Below are 19,770 nucleotides of genomic sequence, written 5' to 3' on the forward strand. Positions count from 1 at the left end.
GGCGCATTATCACATTTATTGGTCCATCTCGGACTATCACCATTTCCTCCGGACGGTCCAGACTCGTCGTCGACCACACTCCTCTGAGGACGACGCAGACAAACAATAACCAGCAAGGACCAAAAGGGCTCGACGAGGACAGCGACTCGTTGGCTATGCGTCGCCGTCTGTCTTGATGCAATTTTACTGACGAGCAATAGTGCGTGATCTGAATCGGACCCTGGATCAGTTTGATAACGGATCTTCGGGTGGCGCTCAGCCTAGCCAGAAGGTGTGTAGGTAGGTATGTACGGTTTTATCCCGGGAACTTCGCCGTCCCGATGTCCTGAGGTCCTTGGATGATTGTTGCGAAGGGAAAGGGGGGTTTTCTTGGGGGCAGGGGTATAAGGGGTCGTTTGAATGCTGAGCCACAAAAGTCGCGCAACAGGAGGAGCCTGCCGTATGGCTGTACTGTACTGTACTGTACTGTACTGTACTGTACTGTACTGTACTGTACTGTACTGTACTGTACTGTACCCCCGGTGGTGTCTGTGTCCTCGCTCGCTCTCTCGCTCGCTTCATGCACCCACAGACCTAACGGAAAAGGGGGGTCCCCCTACCATGAATTTCGTCGATCCGGCTAAGGGCAGGGCACGGAGTACGAAGACCTTCGTGTCCTACCCTCCCGGAGCTTTTGAACCCACCAGATGCACGAGGATAATGGGGAAGCCCCTGTCTTTAAGGTCTGTTCGCCATTCCAGCCCCCTCCGATCTCAAAGGCCAGGCCCTACCATTACAACGTTGGATGATCCCACGGCGCTCTTCATTACGGTACGGAATATCACGAACGTTGTATTCCGTAGAGGTCAGATCTATAAAGGCATAAACATCTCTCAGCCCAGAGGTGTACATTGTACGTTGTATAGTCAAAGACCCTAGTCGTGTCTTGATCTTGATAAGCCAAACATTATTCAATCCCTAACCCATTGTTGGAAAGGTGTGGACTGGATTCCTCACATTGGCAGGTCACGATTCGCCGTCCGGACGGGTTTCCCACCTACCCCGCGGTAGATTACCAACTAGCTTCGATAACGCTATGCATAAATCCTCATGCCCCTCGTATCAATCCGCGAATGACTTGCAGAAGTATTTCCATCGTTGGAGACCCCCGCCTTTTTTCCAGCTATCCCCCGTCTGGCATAAAGCATATGCGACGACGAGGACAGTTACATATGTTACGGCCTCCAAAGGTGGTCGCATAAATGCTCAGTCTCACATGCTCTCATGGCGTTTTGACAGCAGTTTCGTGTGCTGACCACTCACGTACCTGAAGTTCGCATTTGTCTGGCATCATGTGAGGACGGTGTCAGATGTAGTCCGTCCTGGACCTATGAAGACCTTCCCGGGCTTGGGGGGCCATGAATGGACTGGACGAGAAGACCTCCGGGGCACGTCTTGGGGGCCACATGATATCTATGCGAGCTCATGACCTTACGGCGAGAGGTCCCTGGTGAGCTTCCCCCCGTTCCTGTTCCTAATTACCCCTCTCTCTCGGCTCACCAGCCACGGCCTTTTTTGTGCCGTGCCACTTGCAAGCCGTATTGCTTCTTGAACGACAGGGGGTCTTCATGGAAAGGTACAACGTACTTGCAAAAGTGCGTGCTCAAGCCACACAGTATCTCAATTTTTTCCACCCCTGTCCAGAGAGTCTTAGGGGGGGGGGGGGTTGTATCTACACTCCTTCCCAGCTGTAAATGGCTCACCCAAGACGAGTCATAAATGACCAATACCCGGCTATTGTTCAACGACAAACCGCACAAAGGATTGTGGGACGGGTCGATAAACACCCGTCGGCGGACAGCAGACCGACTCATCCCCCAAAAGGAGAGGCCCAGTTACCAAGGCCCAATTCCAGAAGCGGAAGTGCCGGGTCATATGAGCGGGAAAAGGCATGGAGAGGTTCCAGGCTTCCAGCTGCATGACTGTCCATTGGGTAAATGATCTGTTCACCGGGCTGAAGGCTAAAAGGGGGATTTTTTTTTTCCTTTCTTTCTTTTCGTCTCCGAGAAAGTCTGTGTCGCCGCCATACCTCCTCTTCTTTGCCCGTCCCCGCTCTGCTCGCTTCCATGCGTCACTTTACTTCCCGTACTGAGGTCATGTCAGTCAAATGCCAATGCCAACGCCAACGCCAACGCCAACGCCAACGCCAACGCCAACGCCAAACGTCTAGAAAGAGTCGGTGAAGCGAAAAGCGCCGCGAGGCATGTAAGAACCCAAGAAAAAAACCCCATGCCAGCCGGTGCTCGCCCCTCTCTCCACTTCCGGGCGTACTCTGTATGTGTATGTACGCACTTCCGTGCCATGTATGTGTACGGATACGGATATTTCAACAGGACACACCGACGGCTTTTGCGTATACCCGGCCATTTGCTGGCCATTTGCTGGGCATGGGCATGGGCATGGGGAAAGGATTGGAGTCATGGAGCCCGTGCAGAGAGGATGCACCTCGTCCCGCTGCCAAGTCTCGTCGCTGGGGGCTCACGGTTCACAAGACTGTCTTCTCGACGAGTTGTTCGTACACTTCCTCCCCGATGTAAAGAACGGGCAGAAGTCTTTCTACGTTGTAGTTCTCTTTGCATGGGATTATGGGGCCGTTTCCCGGCTACGAAGACGAGCCGTCCTTCACCGACAGCCTCGATTAAACTTCTCACTTCTGCAGACATATTCCACATCCCGACGTCTCCACTGGGTGGTAGTCCCCCCACAGGTTGTCTCTAGTGCCACAGGTTGTCTCTAGTGCCACAGGTTGTCTCTAGTGCCGATATCACCGTATCGTTTGTCGGGGGGAGGCGGGGAGAGGGGGGGAGTAAATAAGCGAAGACGCGAAGGGCCGAAGGGTGCTAAAATATTCGCAAAAAAAGGGCTGTAGCGCATCACTAGAGTCGAAGTCAGGAAATGGTTCCGTTGCTATTTCGGTTGTCGTTTGCTATACATATTATAGTACAGTTGGCATTGCAACATACATATCCGTAGATCGGTGTATTCATAATACAGAACAACCCATATCATATTTAACCTCCTTGTTGCTGCCCAGTCGGGGAACGAGGGAAGATCGATTGAGGATGCCACACGGCCAAGGGCCAACCCAATCACGAGAGGGTTTCGTTTCCGACACCACACCACAAAAACCCCCGACCTGGAAGGGGCAGAGTCTATCCGAACGATCTGTGGGGTGGCACCAAAGTGCTCGATGCTACCTACAATCCTCGTGTCGTCAGGGGGACGGACGGACGTTGGGCCTCTGGGTGCCGGATTATCCAGTCCGGGCAAGACGGAGCGGACTACACGTGAGAGTTCCACGACATGGACCGGGCGTAGGAGACCACTCTGGGCGCCATGCACCTCGCAGTCCGAGGGCACCGATCTACTGCAGAAACCATGTTCGATCGTCACATTACGGCTGCTGAGAGACCAGGAAAAAGGGGGAAAGGGGGAAGGGGGGGGGCCGTACGTGGTCAAATGTAAAATTATACGAGAGCCAGCGACATGATGCACGAATAGAGAATGGCGACTGGTTTCCTTGTTGGGGAAATGCGAAGATGCTGTTGCGGACTCTTGACCTGACGTTCTTCTTGACACGTCCACGATCTGCCCGGCAAATAAATCATGTGCGATTTGGAATGCCTTACATGATTCGGGGGCAGGTGTCACGTTCTCCTCGGCGGAGAAAGACTTGTCGGGCAGCGTAGTTCACCGAAGTGGTGAGGCGAGGGCACGGAACCCTGCGGAGTGCGCTCGCGGGTCCCCTATCCGGGCCCCTGGCAAGCTGGAGCAGAGCAAGTGAGACATGTGGACCTGATACCTAGTGTATGTACAAGGTAATACACGTACTGACCAAGAGACGGCATCTTTGAAGCTGGCTTGTTTGTCTTCTGACATCAGGAATAAGATGAAGAACCGCAGGGAAGAGTGGATGTCGGGGAGGGATAGAGCGTCACGGGAAAAGCCTTGAATCGGACCGTCCCTTCTCACCTGATAATAATCGCTCTGTTCAAACCGGGTCTTTTGGCAAGATGTGATCGAGATCCAGTCGTTGGGTCTGCAGGGCTACGGAGACGATTTCTCCGATGAGGACCTAACAAGCGAAGCGGCTTAGATTAGGGAAAGACGAAGTGATAATTACCTAGTCAGTCGAAGCCAAAAAGTGGCGCACGGTGTAAAAGTCGCTCCTTTTTTTTCTTTTTCTTTTTTTTTTCGTTCCTTCACGGCGGCCGGGCGAATTTGGGGGCTGTTAGGCTGGTGAAGTCGGCCGCCGCCTCCACTCGGCTTGCACTCGACTAACAGCATGATCGTAAAGTGAAAAGGCGGCGATGGAAGATACCTTACCTAGTGGGCTCAGCGGTGAATCCTTTCGAAGCGAGCAGGGTGGTTCGGCAGGGCTTCCGGGGTCGTCCCACTTGGCAGAGTCGGGATATTCTTCCAGAGGGCAAGTAAAGAGTCACGAAAGAGGGTCACGATATAGGAAGAGGGGTATTTGGAAGGACATGTGCCACCGACGCCCAGTGACCAGGGCCATCGTCGGGTCTCAATGGTCAATGGTCAATGGTCAATGGTCGGTCAATGGTCGGTCAATGGTCGGTCAATGTTCAACGGCCCCAATTGATTCAGACCATTACCTCATACCACGCGGATAGCCACGACATTGGGCTTGAGGGGAAAAGACGGGAAAACGTTTCAGTTTCAGACCGATAATGTCGGCCGAGTCGAAGAATACCTAGAAGAGGGGGTCGGGAAAATGGAATGAGTTTGTTTCCTGCAAGAAGCTTGGGCCTGACTGTGTGCTGCAGAAAATAGAGAGTACCTAAGGTATGATTCGGAAGTCGGGGGACAAAGAACAGAGAAAAGCCAGATACGGACACAAGAGACAAGAGACAAGAGGTGAGCACAGGGACGGGAACAGCACGCACGGACCACTTCCCATATGATGTGCAATTGCCATTGTGGGACCTACCCGCGGGGAAATCTTCGGGTTCCCTAGCCCCTGGTCCCTGCTTTGTGATGGGGATGGCCCCTGTCTGGACTTGTGAGTTATTAAAAATACAAATAAAGATACAAATAAAAATAAAAATAAAAATAAACCGTTGATAGCTTCTGGTGGGGCTTCCGTTTCGGGACTTGGTAGCGATAACAGGGGGCAGGTGGGCACGGGCGCTTAGGGGCAGCAGAATGAAAAATTGTGACCAATGGCATGTTAGCGTATGGCTGGAAGAAAAAAAGTTGCACAACAGCATTTTAGACCAATGAGATGACAGGACACGTGCCGACTCGGCCTTGGCCATGTACGGGCCGCATACCTTGTAGATTTTCAGCCAATGAGCGGTTTTTTGATGGTGGCACCTGTTCAGGGCAGAGCTTCCATCGACTCACACTCGCTCGTCTCAGACCTCTCACCTTCAACTCTTCGACCTCTCAACTCGGCCTTCAACACTCTACACCCCTCTTTCGCCGCCTTGCATCCTATCTACCACTCACTCTTCGTCGCCACCCTCCATTTCGTTTGCCATGGCTCGCCTGTCGTTGGGCCGTGAGGGCATTGGACATCAGGTCGCCCAGTCGACGAGAGACGAGAGATGTCTATTTTTTGCCTTGCCTTCTCGAGCATGGATCTTTTCCATGACTTCCCCTGTTCCCGGTTGGCGCACATAGATGCTGCATAATGATGCTACCTCGGCATTGTCTGCCGTGCACCTTATTTTTTTTTAAACTGTTGCGCTCTGCGTTCTGCCATAACCACGGGGTCGTGGAACAAAACCAGTGTGAACGGGATCGTAGGGAAGAGAAGGGAAGGGAAACGGAAGGGAAGAAGGGAAGTGAGAGAGAGCTCTACTACGACGAACCCTACCTCGGCGGTCATTTGCCGCGTCAGTGTGGGTAGGTAGGGTAGTCAATGGCGATCGCTTCGGCTAAAGCGCTCGCACACGCACGCACTCCGTTCGAAGGTCCATTCGAAGAGGGCGAACGAACTGAACGGTGCTGGCTCTCAGACCCTGTGGCCAAGCCAAGGAACGAGGGCCGATAGCGATAGAAGGGGGGGGCCCAGTGCTATTCTTATCCCCCCGCCTTTCTGGCCACATACGTACAACGTACGCCGTCCTTTTCCTACAGGTTTACAGGTTCCGTTCTTACAGCAGACTGGCCTGACCTGATCGCTTTTCCCTCATGGAGGAGCGGGGCCCGCGTCGGCTGTTGGGCGTATCATGATCCGTCATCGGCCGTGCAAGTGCTACGCCGCCGAATCACACACATGTTTCCCAACGAGCAACCATGCATATACTACCAAGGGCTACCAAGGGGGAGCAGAGAGCAGAGAGAGGAACAGACAGGGGACAGAGGGGTGACAGGTCGTGCTCCCCCGACGTGCAGGTGTACGTTGTATGAAAAAGTACACTGCATAAGGTACGTTGTATGATCCCATAATTATTTCCCGTTCACCTTCTTCCACGTACATAACCTTCTGTAGGCGCCCGCATCGATCCCCAAGTCCCTCCCCTTCCCCCCTTTTGCGACTTGTGACATATTGCCCTCCCCCCAGCATAGCGATTTCAATGTGTTTCGTTTTCGTCTCTGCTCAACGTCTCTGTCCAAGTGCTGTCTCTTGAAGAGAGAGCAAACCAAAAAGGGAAAAAGGAAAAGGAAAACCCCCCAAACCCGAAATATTCACTTCGTCCTCGCTGGTCGCAAATACTCTCAGCGAAACAAAACCCCCCAGGTAAAACCCTAGAAGAGTGCTGGCAACGGCTGTGGGGAACAAGAGGAAACAGTCCCGTGCAAACTGGGTCAAATTATCTGCTGCAAAATTGCAGCCCGAATTCTCTTGACTCTCCCGGATTATCAAGGATAGGAACGCATCATGGTAAGTGACACAAGGCCCTCTCGACGTCGACCACCCCGTGTGTAAGTGAACTGTCTCGGTTGGGACATGACGGCTGACTCGACATCGCAGGAGTACACATATCAGATGCCCATGAGCCAACGGCGGCTACAGCATGAGATGCACCAGAAGACGAATTTGCGAAATGCTTTCTTTGGCTTGAAGAGTGAGCCGCAGGATCGGCCCATCTCAGTAGCCACCGAGTTTGTGGATACGGATTGGGATGAGGAGCTGATGAGCGAAGCCGAGGACAACTCACCTCGCCATAGCCTGCAGTCGGTAGGTCTCTCTTTTTTTTCTTCCTTTTTTTTCCTTTTTCTTTTCTTTTTCCTACCTTCACCAGACTCAGGCACAGACTAACGGGCATCCTGTAGTCGGGCGGCCAACCCAGTATTACCACCCTCTCATCATACGACGAGGTCCACACGCCCGGTTCAGGTCGGAGTCAAGTGTCGAACATCGTGGGTGGCGTACCGCATCACAAAACGGTTATCGAGGGCCCCCGCGGACCACATCTGTTTTACGCCTCGTCGATACGATCTCACGAGGACCAGGCCATTCTGACCCTGTCGCCCATTACCCCGAAAACACCCCGGCCGTTCGAGGACGCCATCAGCATCACCATGATGCACGAGCCCCTCCCGTCGACCCGGTCTCTGCCCCCGCGCCGCAGGAACAGCCCGTTCAAGTTTAGCCGCGAACCCCTCGACACGTCCAACCTCGTCTCCTGGACGCCCGAGATGGTGGCGCAATCGATGCTCGATGCCGGCATGGAGTTTCAGGTGGCCGAGCGGTTCGTGGAGAACGACATCACCGGCGCGATTCTCATGACGCTCAAGTTCGAGGACCTGAAGGAGCTGGACATCCAGTCGTTCGGCATCCGGACCAAGGTCTGGAACCAGATCCAGACCCTCCGCGACAGCCGGCCGAGCTCGCCCCGGGCGCCGACCCCGATCCAGGACGAGCCGAGCAAGGAGGTGAAGAAGGAGAAGCACAAGGAGGAAGGGGGAAGCTGCGGCGGCGGCATGCAACGGCGCAAGAGCAGCAGGCGGAGGCCAAGGAACCCCTCGCACGACGACATCATCTCCCCGCTCGAGTCGGTCTCCATCGTGGGCATCGAGCAGGTCATCCCCAAACCGCACTACTGCAGCAAGGGCGAGAACTGCTCCAAGTACCGGAAGCAGCAGCGCTTGATCGAGGCCTTCAAGAAGGACCACCCCTATGCCGACCTCGAGAGCGGTGCCGTCCTGATCGCCGGCGACCCGGGCAACCCGCTCACGGCAAGGGCGCTGGATCCGTCGGAGCCCCTGCGGCCCATTTCAGACGCCGTCCCGTCGGTCGTGGCGTCTTCGGACGTCCTCGGGCCCGGCGGCATGCCTCCTCTGCAGTACCTGCAGGAGGCGGCTCTTCGCAACGTCCAGGCGAGGGACGCGCAGGAGAACGTGAGGCGGTTCCTCGACTTCCAGCAGTCCGCCTCCAACGAGGTGCCCCCTACTCCTCCTTTCGAGATCAAGCCCCCCATGCAAGCTCCCAAGGAAGGCCTGCGTGCGCTCCCCAAACTGTCCATCCCGGGCGGGCAGTCGGTTCGCGCCGAGCCCACGAGGGCATCCCAGGCGGCCCAGTCGGCACACCCCCAGCAGCAGCAGCAGCAGCAGCAGCAGTCGTTTGTGCCATACCGCATGGAAAAGGCGGACCCGCGTTCGCCTGACCTGCAAACCCCTACCAACCCTTACCGTTTCGGAACTCCCTTCTCCGAGGTGGACGTCCCCGTCACGGCCATCCCTCTCGATCGCATCGAGCGGAACGCGTCGCAGTCGGTCCCGCCCGACATGAACTACCACCACGTCACCTCGGTGGTGACCCAAGCTCCTCCCCCTCGCGCCCTGTCCCGGACGTCTGCGCGCCGGCCGTCATTCCCCGTCATGCCGGCCCTGGAAGAGAACGCGCCCACACCCGTGGCACGGACTTCGCCCAAGACCGTTTCTCCCCAACGGGCTGCCTCCCGGCCTCAGCCACCTCTCCAAGCGCCGCCACGTGCCAATTACGCCTGGAGCTCCTCCACGTCGGTAGACAAGACCAAAATCGTCCCGGCGCAGGAAGCCGCGCCGTCCTCGTCGTCCTCGTCGTCCACCGTCGCAACCCAGCCTTCCTCTCTCGCCAGCGCCACAACCCTCACGAGCAGCCCTGACGGGTATAACGCCGCCGACAACGCCGCCAACGGCATCGCGTTCCAAGGCCCCATGAAGAAGCGCAAGACGCGCATGCTGCGGCACGAGTGGCAAGACGGCTACTTCACGCTCAAGGGCACCCGGCTCGCGATGCACAAGGACGCGTTCCACATGGACCGGACGCTCGAGTACGTCGACATTGACGACTACGCCATTGCGTGCTCGTCGCTGGCGAGCCAGTCGAAGCTCAGCGCGGCGTTCAAGCGCGTGCACCTGACCTCGGGGAGCAAGGACACCAGCAGCATCGGGGCGTTCGCGTTCCAGCTGATCCCGCAGGAGAAGAACGGGCACGGGGTGGCGGCGAGGCTGCGGAAGCGCGAGTCGTCGGGGTTTTACGCGTTTGCGTCGTCGTCGTCGTCGGGGGCGAGCGCGGCGGAGGGGGCGAATGGGACGGGGAAGACGCATCATTTTGCGGTGAAGAATCGCGATGAGAGGATTGATTGGATGAGGGAGCTCATGCTTGCGAAGGCGCTGCGGCAGAAGGGGGAGGGGTTTGAGGTGAGTGTCAACGGGAACATGATTTGAGGTCCTTTTTTTTTTTTGTTCCCCTTTTCTTGTTTTGGTCCTGGGAACTGAAATGCGTGGATGATGGGAAGGACTTCATGAGGAAGATGAAAGAAGAGAACGAAGAAAAGAAAGAAAAGAAAAAGAAAACAAGAAAAAAAAGGAAAAAAGAAAGCTTATATGGAACAAGTCAAAATATTGGGCGTTGCTGGGGCTCTCGGGTTGGTTTTCATTAGGGAAGAGATTCTGGACTCTGGGAACCGGACACTCGCAGGAGCTGTACCACCCTATACTCGCACTCTTTTGTTTTTCTTGTTTTATTTGTTTTATTTGTTTTGTTTTCTCTTCGTCCCCTTCTTCTTCTCATGGGCTCGGCGTGGCATAGTGATACCTCTTTGTTTTGATGCTTCGCACTCCTTTGCAGTCATGATAGTTAGTTGGCTCGCAGCTACCTAGCGTAGCTGAGTCTTGAATGGACGGGCGGTACTCTGAAGATTCCGTTTTCCTCTGATCGTGATTGTTGTGTTTGTAGACGTGATGGTATTCCGTGGAAAAGAAATCATATGGGCATCGGAGATATAGAACGGTGAATGAATAGTTGATGAAGAGAAATCCAACACGAACAACCCCATGCATGTATAGAAAAGAAATGATACCGAAGAAAGTAGCCAGTCTATACAACAAGCTCATATTCAGACCAGCGTCTATATCGTACAACGAGAGACCTAGTACACGGAGCATATATACCTACACTCCCCAGCATTCACTTCTTCTTTCTGTGCCACCTCACACCTTTTCTCCCGTCCTGGCCATCACCAGACATGCCCCTTCTACAATAAAACACGCCCAGTTCATGGACGAGCCTAACCCGCGAATCCGCCCCCCTACACCTTAAACCCCGGCCGCGCACGGATAGAAGCCGCCTCCGCAACAGCCTCCCAATCCACCACCTCCCACCACGCCTCCGCGAAGGCCTTCTTCCCCCCAACCCCGTAGTCGCGCAGCCAGACATGCTCCCACGTCGAGAGGCAAAGCAGCGGCACAACCTCCAGCGCGCCAGGCGGGCGGGCCGCCACCTGCTGCGCGCGCTGGCTGCTACGGATGAACCCCGCGGCCGAGCCGTGGGCGCCCGCGGTGTTCATGTCCTGCGGCTGCTGGCGCCAGTGGGCGCCCGAGTACGGCGTGCCGGCGAGGTAGGTGGTGAGGATGCGGTAGGACGGCTCGGGCTCGGAGGCGCCACCGAGGAGGCCGGACGAGGAGGCCGAGGAGGATGCGGAGGAGGAGGAAAAGGAGGAAAAGGACGAAGAGCCGGAGCCCGGGGAGGCGGTGGGGCTCTTGACGAGCCAGACGAAGCCGGGGCCGAACATGGCCGAGGCGGTCAGGACGAGCTCCCGGCGCAGGGTCTCGGGCGAGGAGAAGCTGTGGGAGAGGTCGGCGGCCAGGGCGGACGGCATGGGTTTCGGGGCCGGCGTGAGGTTCTTGAAGAAGAAGTGCGTGTTGTGGGCCATGGAGGCGTGGTTGAAGATGGGTGCTTGGTCCGGGTCGCGGGCTGTCGCGTGGAGGATCTGTTTCGTGTCGCGGGTCTCGAGGTCGGTTCCTATTGATTTCGTCAGTATTGGTCAGTGTTTGACTCTGGTCGTGTATCCAATTGTCTTTATTGCCGAGAAGAGAACTGAAGGACAGGGTAGTTTGGAGTGGAGTGCAAACGAACCTGCCACGAGAGCATTGAGCTTATCCAGAGTATAGGTCATCTGCTGCGTCCACGCCATGTGGAAGCCGTCGGGGGAAAAGAGACCCGGCACGCCTTCGGAGTAGTCGTGGTCCAGCTTGGGGACGCTGTGGAGGGAGCGTTGCTGCGAGGCGAGCTGCGGCGCCAACACGCGCAGGCGTGGTATTCTCACTCGTGACCGGATCATGGTGCTCGGTTTCTGAAGGTATGGCGTCGACCCCGAAATGAATTCGTCGTGAGGGTGAGAGGGAAGAGGCGTTGGGGATCGCTGAATAAAACGGAACCCTCTCCTGACGATGGTACCGCGATGCAACTTTTTTTTTTGGTGGTTCGTCGCGCCGTGCTTCGGGAGGCTGCATTAGGTAAGCAGGCTGAGGCTGAGGCGGCTTGATTTTATGGGTCGCCGTACTCCCGGTCGTTCACCGAGCATTGTCCAACCACATCGCCTCATGCGGCAGACAGACAGGTCACTGCCAAAGCATACAACTGCACTTCGATTTGTTGCCATGATATTCGATCATCTCAATTCGTGTTAGTAGCTGGGCCGTAGCCGTATGGTAACCGAGCTGGCTAAAGTAAAAACAACAAAACAGGGAGGACTGGGAGACCTAATTTATTCGTTTCCCCAAGGTATATCAGAGCAAAACTCTCCGTCCTCGTCTTCACCCCCTTAATGCCGCCACCCTCCACTTAGCTCAGAGTCAGCACGATATTTAGGGGGGGGGGGTTGAGTAGAGCGGCCTATTTCATCCAACGGGACAGTAACTGACGCGGCTCTCCTAGTCTCTGCCCCTATCAACTCTAACTACCTGTGCCGTCCGTGGCTTCAACTTTGAACACATAAGTCCATCTTGGCCAAGGGCGTCAAACTTACGGAGCAGCAATATGCCACCTATATGGATATATAATCAACTCGTCGAGGGTGAGATCACCCGGCCTCGACGAGAAACCTGGACAAAACAAAAACCTACACACTTGTCGAAGAACAGACTACATACAGCCTTGAACCTGCTCAACCTACCATCATCGTCCATCTCTGCAAAAGAATTCAAACCTTGCTCTCCTACTTTCGTTTGTTTTCATACAGTATATATATTATATATATATATATATGTATTCTTTTTCGTACATCCTCAGACAATGTCCAAAACAAAGTTCCTCTCGCTTCTCAAAAAGGCGGCACGCCCGGGATCCTTCGCCCCCAACGTGGAACCTCAGGGAGAGACGACTGCGCCATGCCCCCTCCTCGAACTACCGCTAGACCTGGTAGCGCTGATCGCCGACCACCTCCCAGCGGAGAACCAGCTCGTCCTAGCCCAAACCTGCCGCGCCCTCCGCAGGACCGTCCTCGAGATCAACCTCTACATGCCGGAGCACCGCCGCGGTGGCGACTTCGTAGGCCACGTTCTCCGCGAGGAGAGCGCCCGACGCGCCTACCTCTCGCTCCTCAACCGCGACCAGATGAACCGCGTCCTCTGCGCCAAGTGCCGCACCCTCTACCCCGTCAACTACCGCGACACGCCCCACACGCCCATCAACCTCCCCTGCCCGCTGACGCGCAAGTACTCCACGCCCTGCACCGTCCTGCTCTCGAACAACTTTGGCGGCCCGGCAGCCCCCGTCTTCAAACACATCCACGTCCAGACGGCCCTCAAGTACGTCCGGAACTGGGACATCCTCAACTCGGTCCAGCGGGACTACGCCGAGAGGGTCCTGGGCGAGCTTCACTCCACCGACCTCGAGGGCGACCTGAACGTCCGGTGCTCGGTGTATCCCAAGATCGTCGAGGACACGGCCGAGACGCACCCAGAGCGCCGGATCAATTTCCTGGTCAAGACGGTGTATACGTATCGCATGGGCACCAGACCCGTGACGGCGGCCAGGCTGAGCGATGCGATCCAGACGCTGTATCACTTCAACTGGATCATGTCGAAAAGCCTCGCAGACGACGATTCCGATCCCAGCTCCCTCTCGACCAAGGACCCCTCCCCCCTTCTACACCAGCTGGTTCCCGAGGTGCCCCCCCAGGCCTTCTGGGAGGACGATGGCGACGGGGTCACGGGAGCTTGTAGTCACTGCCCGACCGAATACCTTTGGAAGACCAGCTTTGGAGACCATCTGTTTCAGACCGAGGCGACTCTGTGCATTTGGTCCTACCTGGGTAATGAAGAGTCTATGGAAGCTGGGTCTGCCGCCAAGCAGTGTCATATTTCCCACTCCATGTGTACTGCGGCACAGTCACCTCGTTTTAGCGTGCCCGGGAGTGTAAAGAGGTTGTATGAGGGGCACAACGATGCGCTAAGCTTGGCAAAAAGTCGCGAGACACGCGAGTCACAGGCCCACAGGAGGGATGTCAGGAGTTGGTTGGCCTCTAAGAGGCGGCAGATTGCTAAGCTTGGAGGAGGACGACGCGATTGAACAGGGTTCATGGAACTGGTCGGCCTCTCTTTTGGGCCCGTGTGGCGTCAGGGAGCGCATGAGCGATCTGAATGTACGATCTGAAATATCTCAAGGGAGCCTAGAATCATTTCGCTTAGCGGAGAAAATTCACTTTATTGTCTCACGAGAAGCCGCCAACTCCAAACTATGCAATCCAAAAAAGAAGAAGAAAAAAGCAAGGGGGAATCGAAAGCCCTTTCGCGATATAATCAAACCAAAAACAAAAGAGGAAAAAAAAAAATTCGCTTGAAATGTCCCGGTGCTGAACCGTATCCCCGACCAAAACTAGGAGAGATCATGGTTGTCGACCATCTCGAGCACCTCTAGCTCGGACCTGACGAGCCGGTCAAACTCCTCCCTGTCAATCCCAGAGGCTTGCGACAACATCCACAAGCTGCGAATGGTCCTGGAAACATGCTTCTTAACGCTGAATTCGCTGGCCATTTGCCGCTCTGCCGTTTCCTCGAGCTTCTCGACGGTGCGGCTCCCGTTGCTGCTGGCGCTCGAGGCCGGCCGGGGATGTAGCAGGACGGCGGCCCGCTCGGCGTCCAGGGGAGGTGATTCGGGTTTTGTAGCCCGCGGTTGCGCCAACAAGCTGTAAGGGGGGTGGGAGTCGCTCGCCGAGGCGACTGGCGCCAGGTCGGAGGAAAGTGAATGTCCGATGTTCAGATTCGGCTGCATGTGCGCAGCCTCCTCCTCCGGGTCGTGATTGTCCATGGCAGGCTGGACGTCGTCGTACATGGCGTAGTAGTCATCATCGGCGGCCGAGTCGGGGCGGTAGGATTCGGGCTGTGGGGGCCCGGGCTGGGTCGACTTGGGCGGGGCGGGAGAACGGTGGTTCACGGGCGACCTGGCCGGCGTGGCGTCGTAGCGATCCCAGTATCCGTCATCCTCGTCGTCCGGACCCGGGGTGGCGGCCAGGGAGCCGGTCGAAACCTTGAGCGACGACTTGGGCCTGTTCTCCTCGAAGGCCTTCTCGGCTTCGGCGATGGTGGAGTAACCGCCGAAGGCGGCAAAGGGGTCGGGCTTCTCTACGACGCCGAGCTCAGCAACCCGCCAACCGTCACCGCCCCCATCCTTATCGCCGACGCAGTAGACGAGCTGGAAGGTGAGCTCGAGGTCCTCGAGGACTACGAGGGCCTGGGAGGTCTCCTGGTCGAGACGGCGGTACCTTGTCTTGGTATCGTACTCCCAGTCGACCTCGACCTCGCCGGAGACAGGATGGGGGTCGAGGCGACCGCTCTGGACGACCTCGACCAGGCGACTGGCCTTGGATGTGTCGTAGGAAAGAAGGCGGAGCCAAGGCTCCGTGCTAGTGGCGGAGAAGACCTGAACTCTTTGCCTGAGGATGGGGGAAAGAAAGGGGAGGACGGCTGTGGCGGGCTGCGTAGAGAGAGAGGCGGCAGGTAGGGCGGGAAGGATGGGGGCCAAAATGCCGCCAACGTTAGGCAGCGGTAATCTAGTCATGGTGAGGAGGTGAAGGGGAGAGGGAGAGGGAGGGGTTGGGCGATGGGTGACTGGTGACTGGTGACTGGTGACGCTTGTGAAGTCGTCGCCGTCACGACTCAGAAGTGTAAGGCGAGATGGTGCTCCCGGCTCCCAAGTGAAGTCGAGAAGTGATGACGATGAGGATATTTCGGAAGCTTTTGGAGGAGATTTTGGAAGAGTGAGAGGGTTGAATGGAAGGCAACGGGCAGTTGTCCAAATTGAGCCAGGCCGGGGGACTCTCGATCACATGCGTATTGGAGGCGCGAATCGACGGAATAGGAATACTGAGTACCTAACAGAGGAGGAGACGTTATTTGTGGCGCCGTTCAAGCTTTTCGAGATGGAGGGTGGGTGGGATGGGAGAAGAGCAAAGTTGATGAGAAGAAAGGTGGTAGGTGAGGGAGAAGGGGAACAAAAGAAGAAAGGAGGGTAGAGTGTTCAAGTATGGAGGTCGGGCGTCTCCGTGAGGATGCGCAGGTCGGCTGAGGTCTCGAGTCGATGTCACCGGCAGGGCCGTTTCCCCACGAGCTTGCGCTTACGGAGTACCTACTTCGTACATTGGGTGGTTCCTTCCCTCCCGTCCCCCGTCCCCCGTCCCATGTCACAGTTGTTAAGTTGTTAGGGGTACCTAGGTAGGTCATACTCGTCAGTGCGCCACAGGGCAGGTAGCACCCGCTTCGTTAGGGTTAGAGTTTAGTGCTGTGCTGCCGCTGCCGTATGTCCGGGGAGAATGGGCCCTGAGGTCGAATAGGTACGACGTACGAGTATCTTATTCCCTCAACCTAGGTACCTTAGCTGGGTACCTCGTAGCCAATTACAAAGCTTCCTTTTGTGTCATTTCGGTCGGAAGGAACCAGTGACTGACCCGCAAAACCCCCCCAAATGCTCAAAATGCTGCCTAAGCCTCATCAGATGGTGCGGCTATGCCCATGGGGATTGGTGTTAGAGCCCACTCCTTGCTTTGAAGACGTCTTCGATCTCATGGCCGGAAGTCGGGAAATGCAACCGTCCTATCTAAGGTATACCAGTAGTGGTAAGATGGAGTGCTTCGTACCTGTAATTACGAACACTTCCCTCTTCTCGGTAATTACTTCGTACTTTTCAACAAAGTAATGAGTTCCAACCTCTCGGTCGAGGGGCTAGAAGACTCCAAGAAGATAGATAAGAGTCAAACACAGGACGAACGGGATTCCGAAACCATTTTCGGGGTCTTGGCATTTCCCAGGAACTACACGTAAGGCAATGTGCCCAATACGGGGCATCAAACTTATCCCGTGACCTCGAAGTAGGTACCGTACATCATAAGGTAGTGCTCCGTACTTCTCCCTCAAATTTCCGCATTTTCCGTGGACCTCGAAGGACGGAGCAGCAATATTCTATGCTTATATAATCATGCCGTCATTCCAACTCTCGTTCCTGGCGTCGGGTCGGGTGGGGGGGAAAGGACGAAAAAAAAGAAAAAAAGAATTGAGACCAAGACAAGTCCACGTAATGATCTAGGACCAAAGAATTCTTCCCTCTTACACAACCACTTCAAGAAACCACGACAAGAAATCGTGCCTGTCTGTACATTGTTAAATTGAAACTATCACCGAAAGAAAAAAAGAAAAAAAAAAACTCCGCCGGCATTGGCCTCATTCGGTCTGTCCGGAGCTACTTCGACTTGCGGCATCTTCCTCCGAATCCCACGGAACGGTCAGACAACTGAGCCTTCAATCATCGGAGTGCCGCCCCAGGCACACGCACGACCGTATCATTACTTTCTAAACCATAGCGGCGTTTTCATTCTTCGAAACCCGGAATCCCTTTAAATCGACGCAACATCTCCCGAGCTTCACCGCTCTCCCTCGACGGAAACCGGATGCATGTCGTCCAGCGTCAGTGGAGAAGGCCTCCGAGATGAGGGCTCTAAACTCCAGGTCGTCACAGCTGGCGCCACTGCCGGCTTGATCTCTCGGTAAGGCCCTCATATCCTTCATTCATTAATGTAAGGCTTCACCAATTGTTCGAACACTCCCGCTGACCGCCTGCCCCGACAGCTTCATCGTCGCTCCGTTCGACGTCGTTAAGATCCGTCTGCAGCTCCAGTCCCACTCCCTCTCCGACCCGCTAAGCCACCCGAAAGCCCAGGGCGGCCCCATATACAAAGGCACGCTGCCGACCCTCCGCCACATCGTCCGGAATGAGGGCATCACGGGACTCTGGAAGGGCAACGTCCCCGCCGAGATCATGTACCTCTGCTACGGTGCCGTCCAGTTCACCGCCTACCGATCCGTCACCCAGCTCCTCCGCACCGTCACCGCCACTGCCGATGGAGAACGAAGCCGCATCCCTCCCGCCGTGGGATCCTTCATCGCCGGTGCCGCCGCCGGCGCGGCCGCCACGACAACCACCTACCCGCTCGACCTCCTGCGCACGCGCTTCGCCGCGCAGGGCAACGACCGCGTCTACACCACCCTGGCCGGCGCGGTGCGCGACATCCGGCGCGACGAGGGCTGGCGCGGCTTCTTCCGCGGCCTGGGCCCCGGCGTGGGCCAGATCGTGCCGTACATGGGCATCTTCTTCGCCTCGTACGAGACGCTGCGGCTGCCGCTCGCGGAGCTGCACCTCCCCTGGGGCGGCGGGGACGCCACGGCCGGTGTCGTGTCGGGCGTGGTGGCCAAGACGGCCGTCTTCCCGCTCGACCTTGTCCGGAAGCGGATCCAGGTGCAGGGCCCCACGCGGGCGCGCTACGTGCACAAGAACATCCCCGAGTACTATGGCGGCGCGGTCGGCGTGCTCCGCGCCATCGTTCGCGCCGAGGGGTTTCGGGGGTTGTATAGGGGGTTGACTGTCAGTCTGATCAAGGCGGCGCCGGGGAGCGCTGTCACGGTGTGGTCTTACGAGAGGGTGTTGCGGCTGCTGATGTCTATGGAGCGTGTTGCTACTGAGGACGCCCGTATTTGATGTGGGCGTCTTTTTTTTCTTCTTCTTTTCTTTTTCTTTTTCTGCTCTGTATTGCTACAAGATATCCTCTTCCATTTTTCTTCGTCTGTATTTGTTCTGTACTTTTTTACCTTTTTCTCTTTACTTTCCACTTTCTTCTCTTCACCTTCATAGAGTGATTGGCTTCTCGAGACCCTCATCGCATCCATTTTGGGGTTGATATTGGCTGACATGGCAGCTGGCAGCACAACAACCCCTGTCGAGCGAGCGTATATTATTAGCTACAAATTAATCATTGGGCCCAGACCGGGCGGCAGAGCTTCCAGCTCGGTCTTATCGTGCTGAATCCGATGCCAAGAGGGCGAAATGACAATGATAATATTCCTTCTCGACTCGGTCTAAGACTTCATCTCTATCTCCACTTTGCAAAAAAAAAAAAACCTTCAATCCCAGACACGATCCAACTTGATTAAACAGAGCAAAGCGAAGCAAAACAATAAAAACGAACCATTGCAGTCGAGGTTATTTTATTGTGTGCACCGCAACGAGAAAAGGGCATCCATTGTCGCCCAAAAAGACCGGCTACCTAGAAGAGAATCAGTTCTTCCTCCCTCTGGCGACCAACGCGCCCAAAGCCGTTGAAATGTTCCGCACCTCAGCATCCGCGCCCGCTTCCACCCTCTTATTCCTCCTCCTCCTCCTCCTGTCGCTGCTATCCCTTGCCTCCGCGCAAGAAATCTACCGCGACTCAGGCAGGTACGCCTACCAGGGCTGCATCACCGAGACAACCGACATCGCCAACTCGAGCAGACCCCGCGCCCTGCCCGGCAGCGCCCTGGTAGACGAGCAGGGCATGACCGTGCCCATGTGTCTCGACTTTTGCGCTTCCGGCGGTGAAACGGGCACAAGACAGTATCGCTATGCGGGGCTGCAGTATTCGCGGTATGAACTGACGTCTCCCCCGCCCTTTCATTCTCCCCTCTATTTTATTAACACTCATCCTCGCGCACTCCCAGTGAATGTTGGTGCGCCCAGCTCGTCTCGGATCTGAGCCGGACCGTGGACGATGGCCAGTGCGACCTCGCTTGCGCGGGCGACGCGGATACCATCTGCGGCGGTAATATGCGCATCACTCTGTACGCGGTCAGCGGCGCTGCTGCCGCTGCGTGGACTCCGCTGCTAGTTACGCTGGGGGTTGCCGTGGCGGTTTCTGTTCACCTGCTTTGAACGTTGCGGTTGTGGACGAAGATTCTTGGATGGGCGGACTGCTGGCTGCTGGTAGTATGGTCATCTTTACGTCTGTCTTCAGTTGAGGCGTCTGCAATGGGAGAGCGAGCGATGGCGTTTTCCGTCTGCATTTCTTTCTTCTTTTTTTGTCTCTTTTTCATTCTCATTTCTTTTCCCAGATACCCGAGATGCCCAACCAAGTGCATGCTCTGACGAATGATCTTGGCCACACGGCACATTCTCTCCTATCTTTGGTGGAACCAATATTTACTGCTGTACGACATCAATTGCACAATACAATACAAAAAGACAATCATAAA

The 19,770-nt window shown here is 55.9% G+C and overlaps 8 protein-coding genes across 8 annotated transcripts; 5 read left to right on the forward strand and 3 right to left on the reverse strand.

Annotated features, from left to right (window-relative positions):
- The first annotated feature begins 2,060 nt into the window (after positions 1-2,060).
- SODALDRAFT_207350 (hypothetical protein) lies at positions 2,061-2,993 on the forward strand. Its single transcript, XM_028607251.1, has one exon. The coding sequence runs from the start codon at positions 2,269-2,271 to the stop codon at positions 2,755-2,757; it is 489 nt and encodes a 162-aa protein (XP_028464602.1). The 5' UTR covers positions 2,061-2,268; the 3' UTR covers positions 2,758-2,993.
- Positions 2,994-7,003: 4,010 nt separating this feature from the next.
- Positions 7,004-9,663, forward strand: SODALDRAFT_340985 (hypothetical protein; the record flags this gene model as incomplete). Its single annotated transcript, XM_028613007.1, has 2 exons — positions 7,004-7,189; positions 7,285-9,663. 2 exons carry the CDS (start codon positions 7,004-7,006, stop codon positions 9,661-9,663), a joined length of 2,565 nt encoding a protein of 854 aa, XP_028464603.1.
- On the reverse strand, positions 9,513-10,392 carry SODALDRAFT_334997 (hypothetical protein). The gene has a single exon (XM_028612357.1). It carries the CDS (start codon positions 10,381-10,383, stop codon positions 10,006-10,008), a length of 378 nt encoding a protein of 125 aa, XP_028464604.1. The 5' UTR covers positions 10,384-10,392; the 3' UTR covers positions 9,513-10,005.
- A 134-nt stretch (positions 10,393-10,526) lies between these two features.
- Positions 10,527-11,558, reverse strand: SODALDRAFT_325384 (superoxide dismutase; the record flags this gene model as incomplete). Its single annotated transcript, XM_028609976.1, has 2 exons — positions 10,527-11,239; positions 11,354-11,558. The coding sequence occupies 2 exons, from the start codon at positions 11,556-11,558 to the stop codon at positions 10,527-10,529; spliced, it is 918 nt and encodes a 305-aa protein (XP_028464605.1).
- A 530-nt stretch (positions 11,559-12,088) lies between these two features.
- On the forward strand, positions 12,089-14,069 carry SODALDRAFT_334999 (hypothetical protein). The gene has a single exon (XM_028612358.1). It carries the CDS (start codon positions 12,512-12,514, stop codon positions 13,787-13,789), a length of 1,278 nt encoding a protein of 425 aa, XP_028464606.1. The 5' UTR covers positions 12,089-12,511; the 3' UTR covers positions 13,790-14,069.
- A 26-nt stretch (positions 14,070-14,095) lies between these two features.
- SODALDRAFT_281500 (hypothetical protein) lies at positions 14,096-15,277 on the reverse strand (the record flags this gene model as incomplete). The annotated part of the gene is made up of 1 exon (XM_028608289.1): positions 14,096-15,277. The coding sequence occupies one exon, from the start codon at positions 15,275-15,277 to the stop codon at positions 14,096-14,098; it is 1,182 nt and encodes a 393-aa protein (XP_028464607.1).
- A 1,456-nt stretch (positions 15,278-16,733) lies between these two features.
- SODALDRAFT_314388 (mitochondrial deoxynucleotide carrier) lies at positions 16,734-18,244 on the forward strand (the record flags this gene model as incomplete). Its single annotated transcript, XM_028609259.1, has 2 exons — positions 16,734-17,255; positions 17,338-18,244. The coding sequence occupies exons 1-2, from the start codon at positions 17,164-17,166 to the stop codon at positions 18,242-18,244; spliced, it is 999 nt and encodes a 332-aa protein (XP_028464608.1). The 5' UTR covers positions 16,734-17,163.
- Positions 18,245-18,650: 406 nt separating this feature from the next.
- Positions 18,651-19,764, forward strand: SODALDRAFT_335003 (WSC-domain-containing protein). The gene is made up of 2 exons (XM_028612359.1): positions 18,651-19,165; positions 19,240-19,764. The coding sequence occupies exons 1-2, from the start codon at positions 18,867-18,869 to the stop codon at positions 19,448-19,450; spliced, it is 510 nt and encodes a 169-aa protein (XP_028464609.1). The 5' UTR covers positions 18,651-18,866; the 3' UTR covers positions 19,451-19,764.
- Positions 19,765-19,770: the final 6 nt, after the last annotated feature.

Source organism: Sodiomyces alkalinus (genome assembly GCF_003711515.1).
Source record: "Sodiomyces alkalinus F11 unplaced genomic scaffold SODALscaffold_8, whole genome shotgun sequence".
In the NCBI taxonomy this organism is placed as follows: domain Eukaryota; kingdom Fungi; phylum Ascomycota; class Sordariomycetes; order Glomerellales; family Plectosphaerellaceae; genus Sodiomyces; species Sodiomyces alkalinus.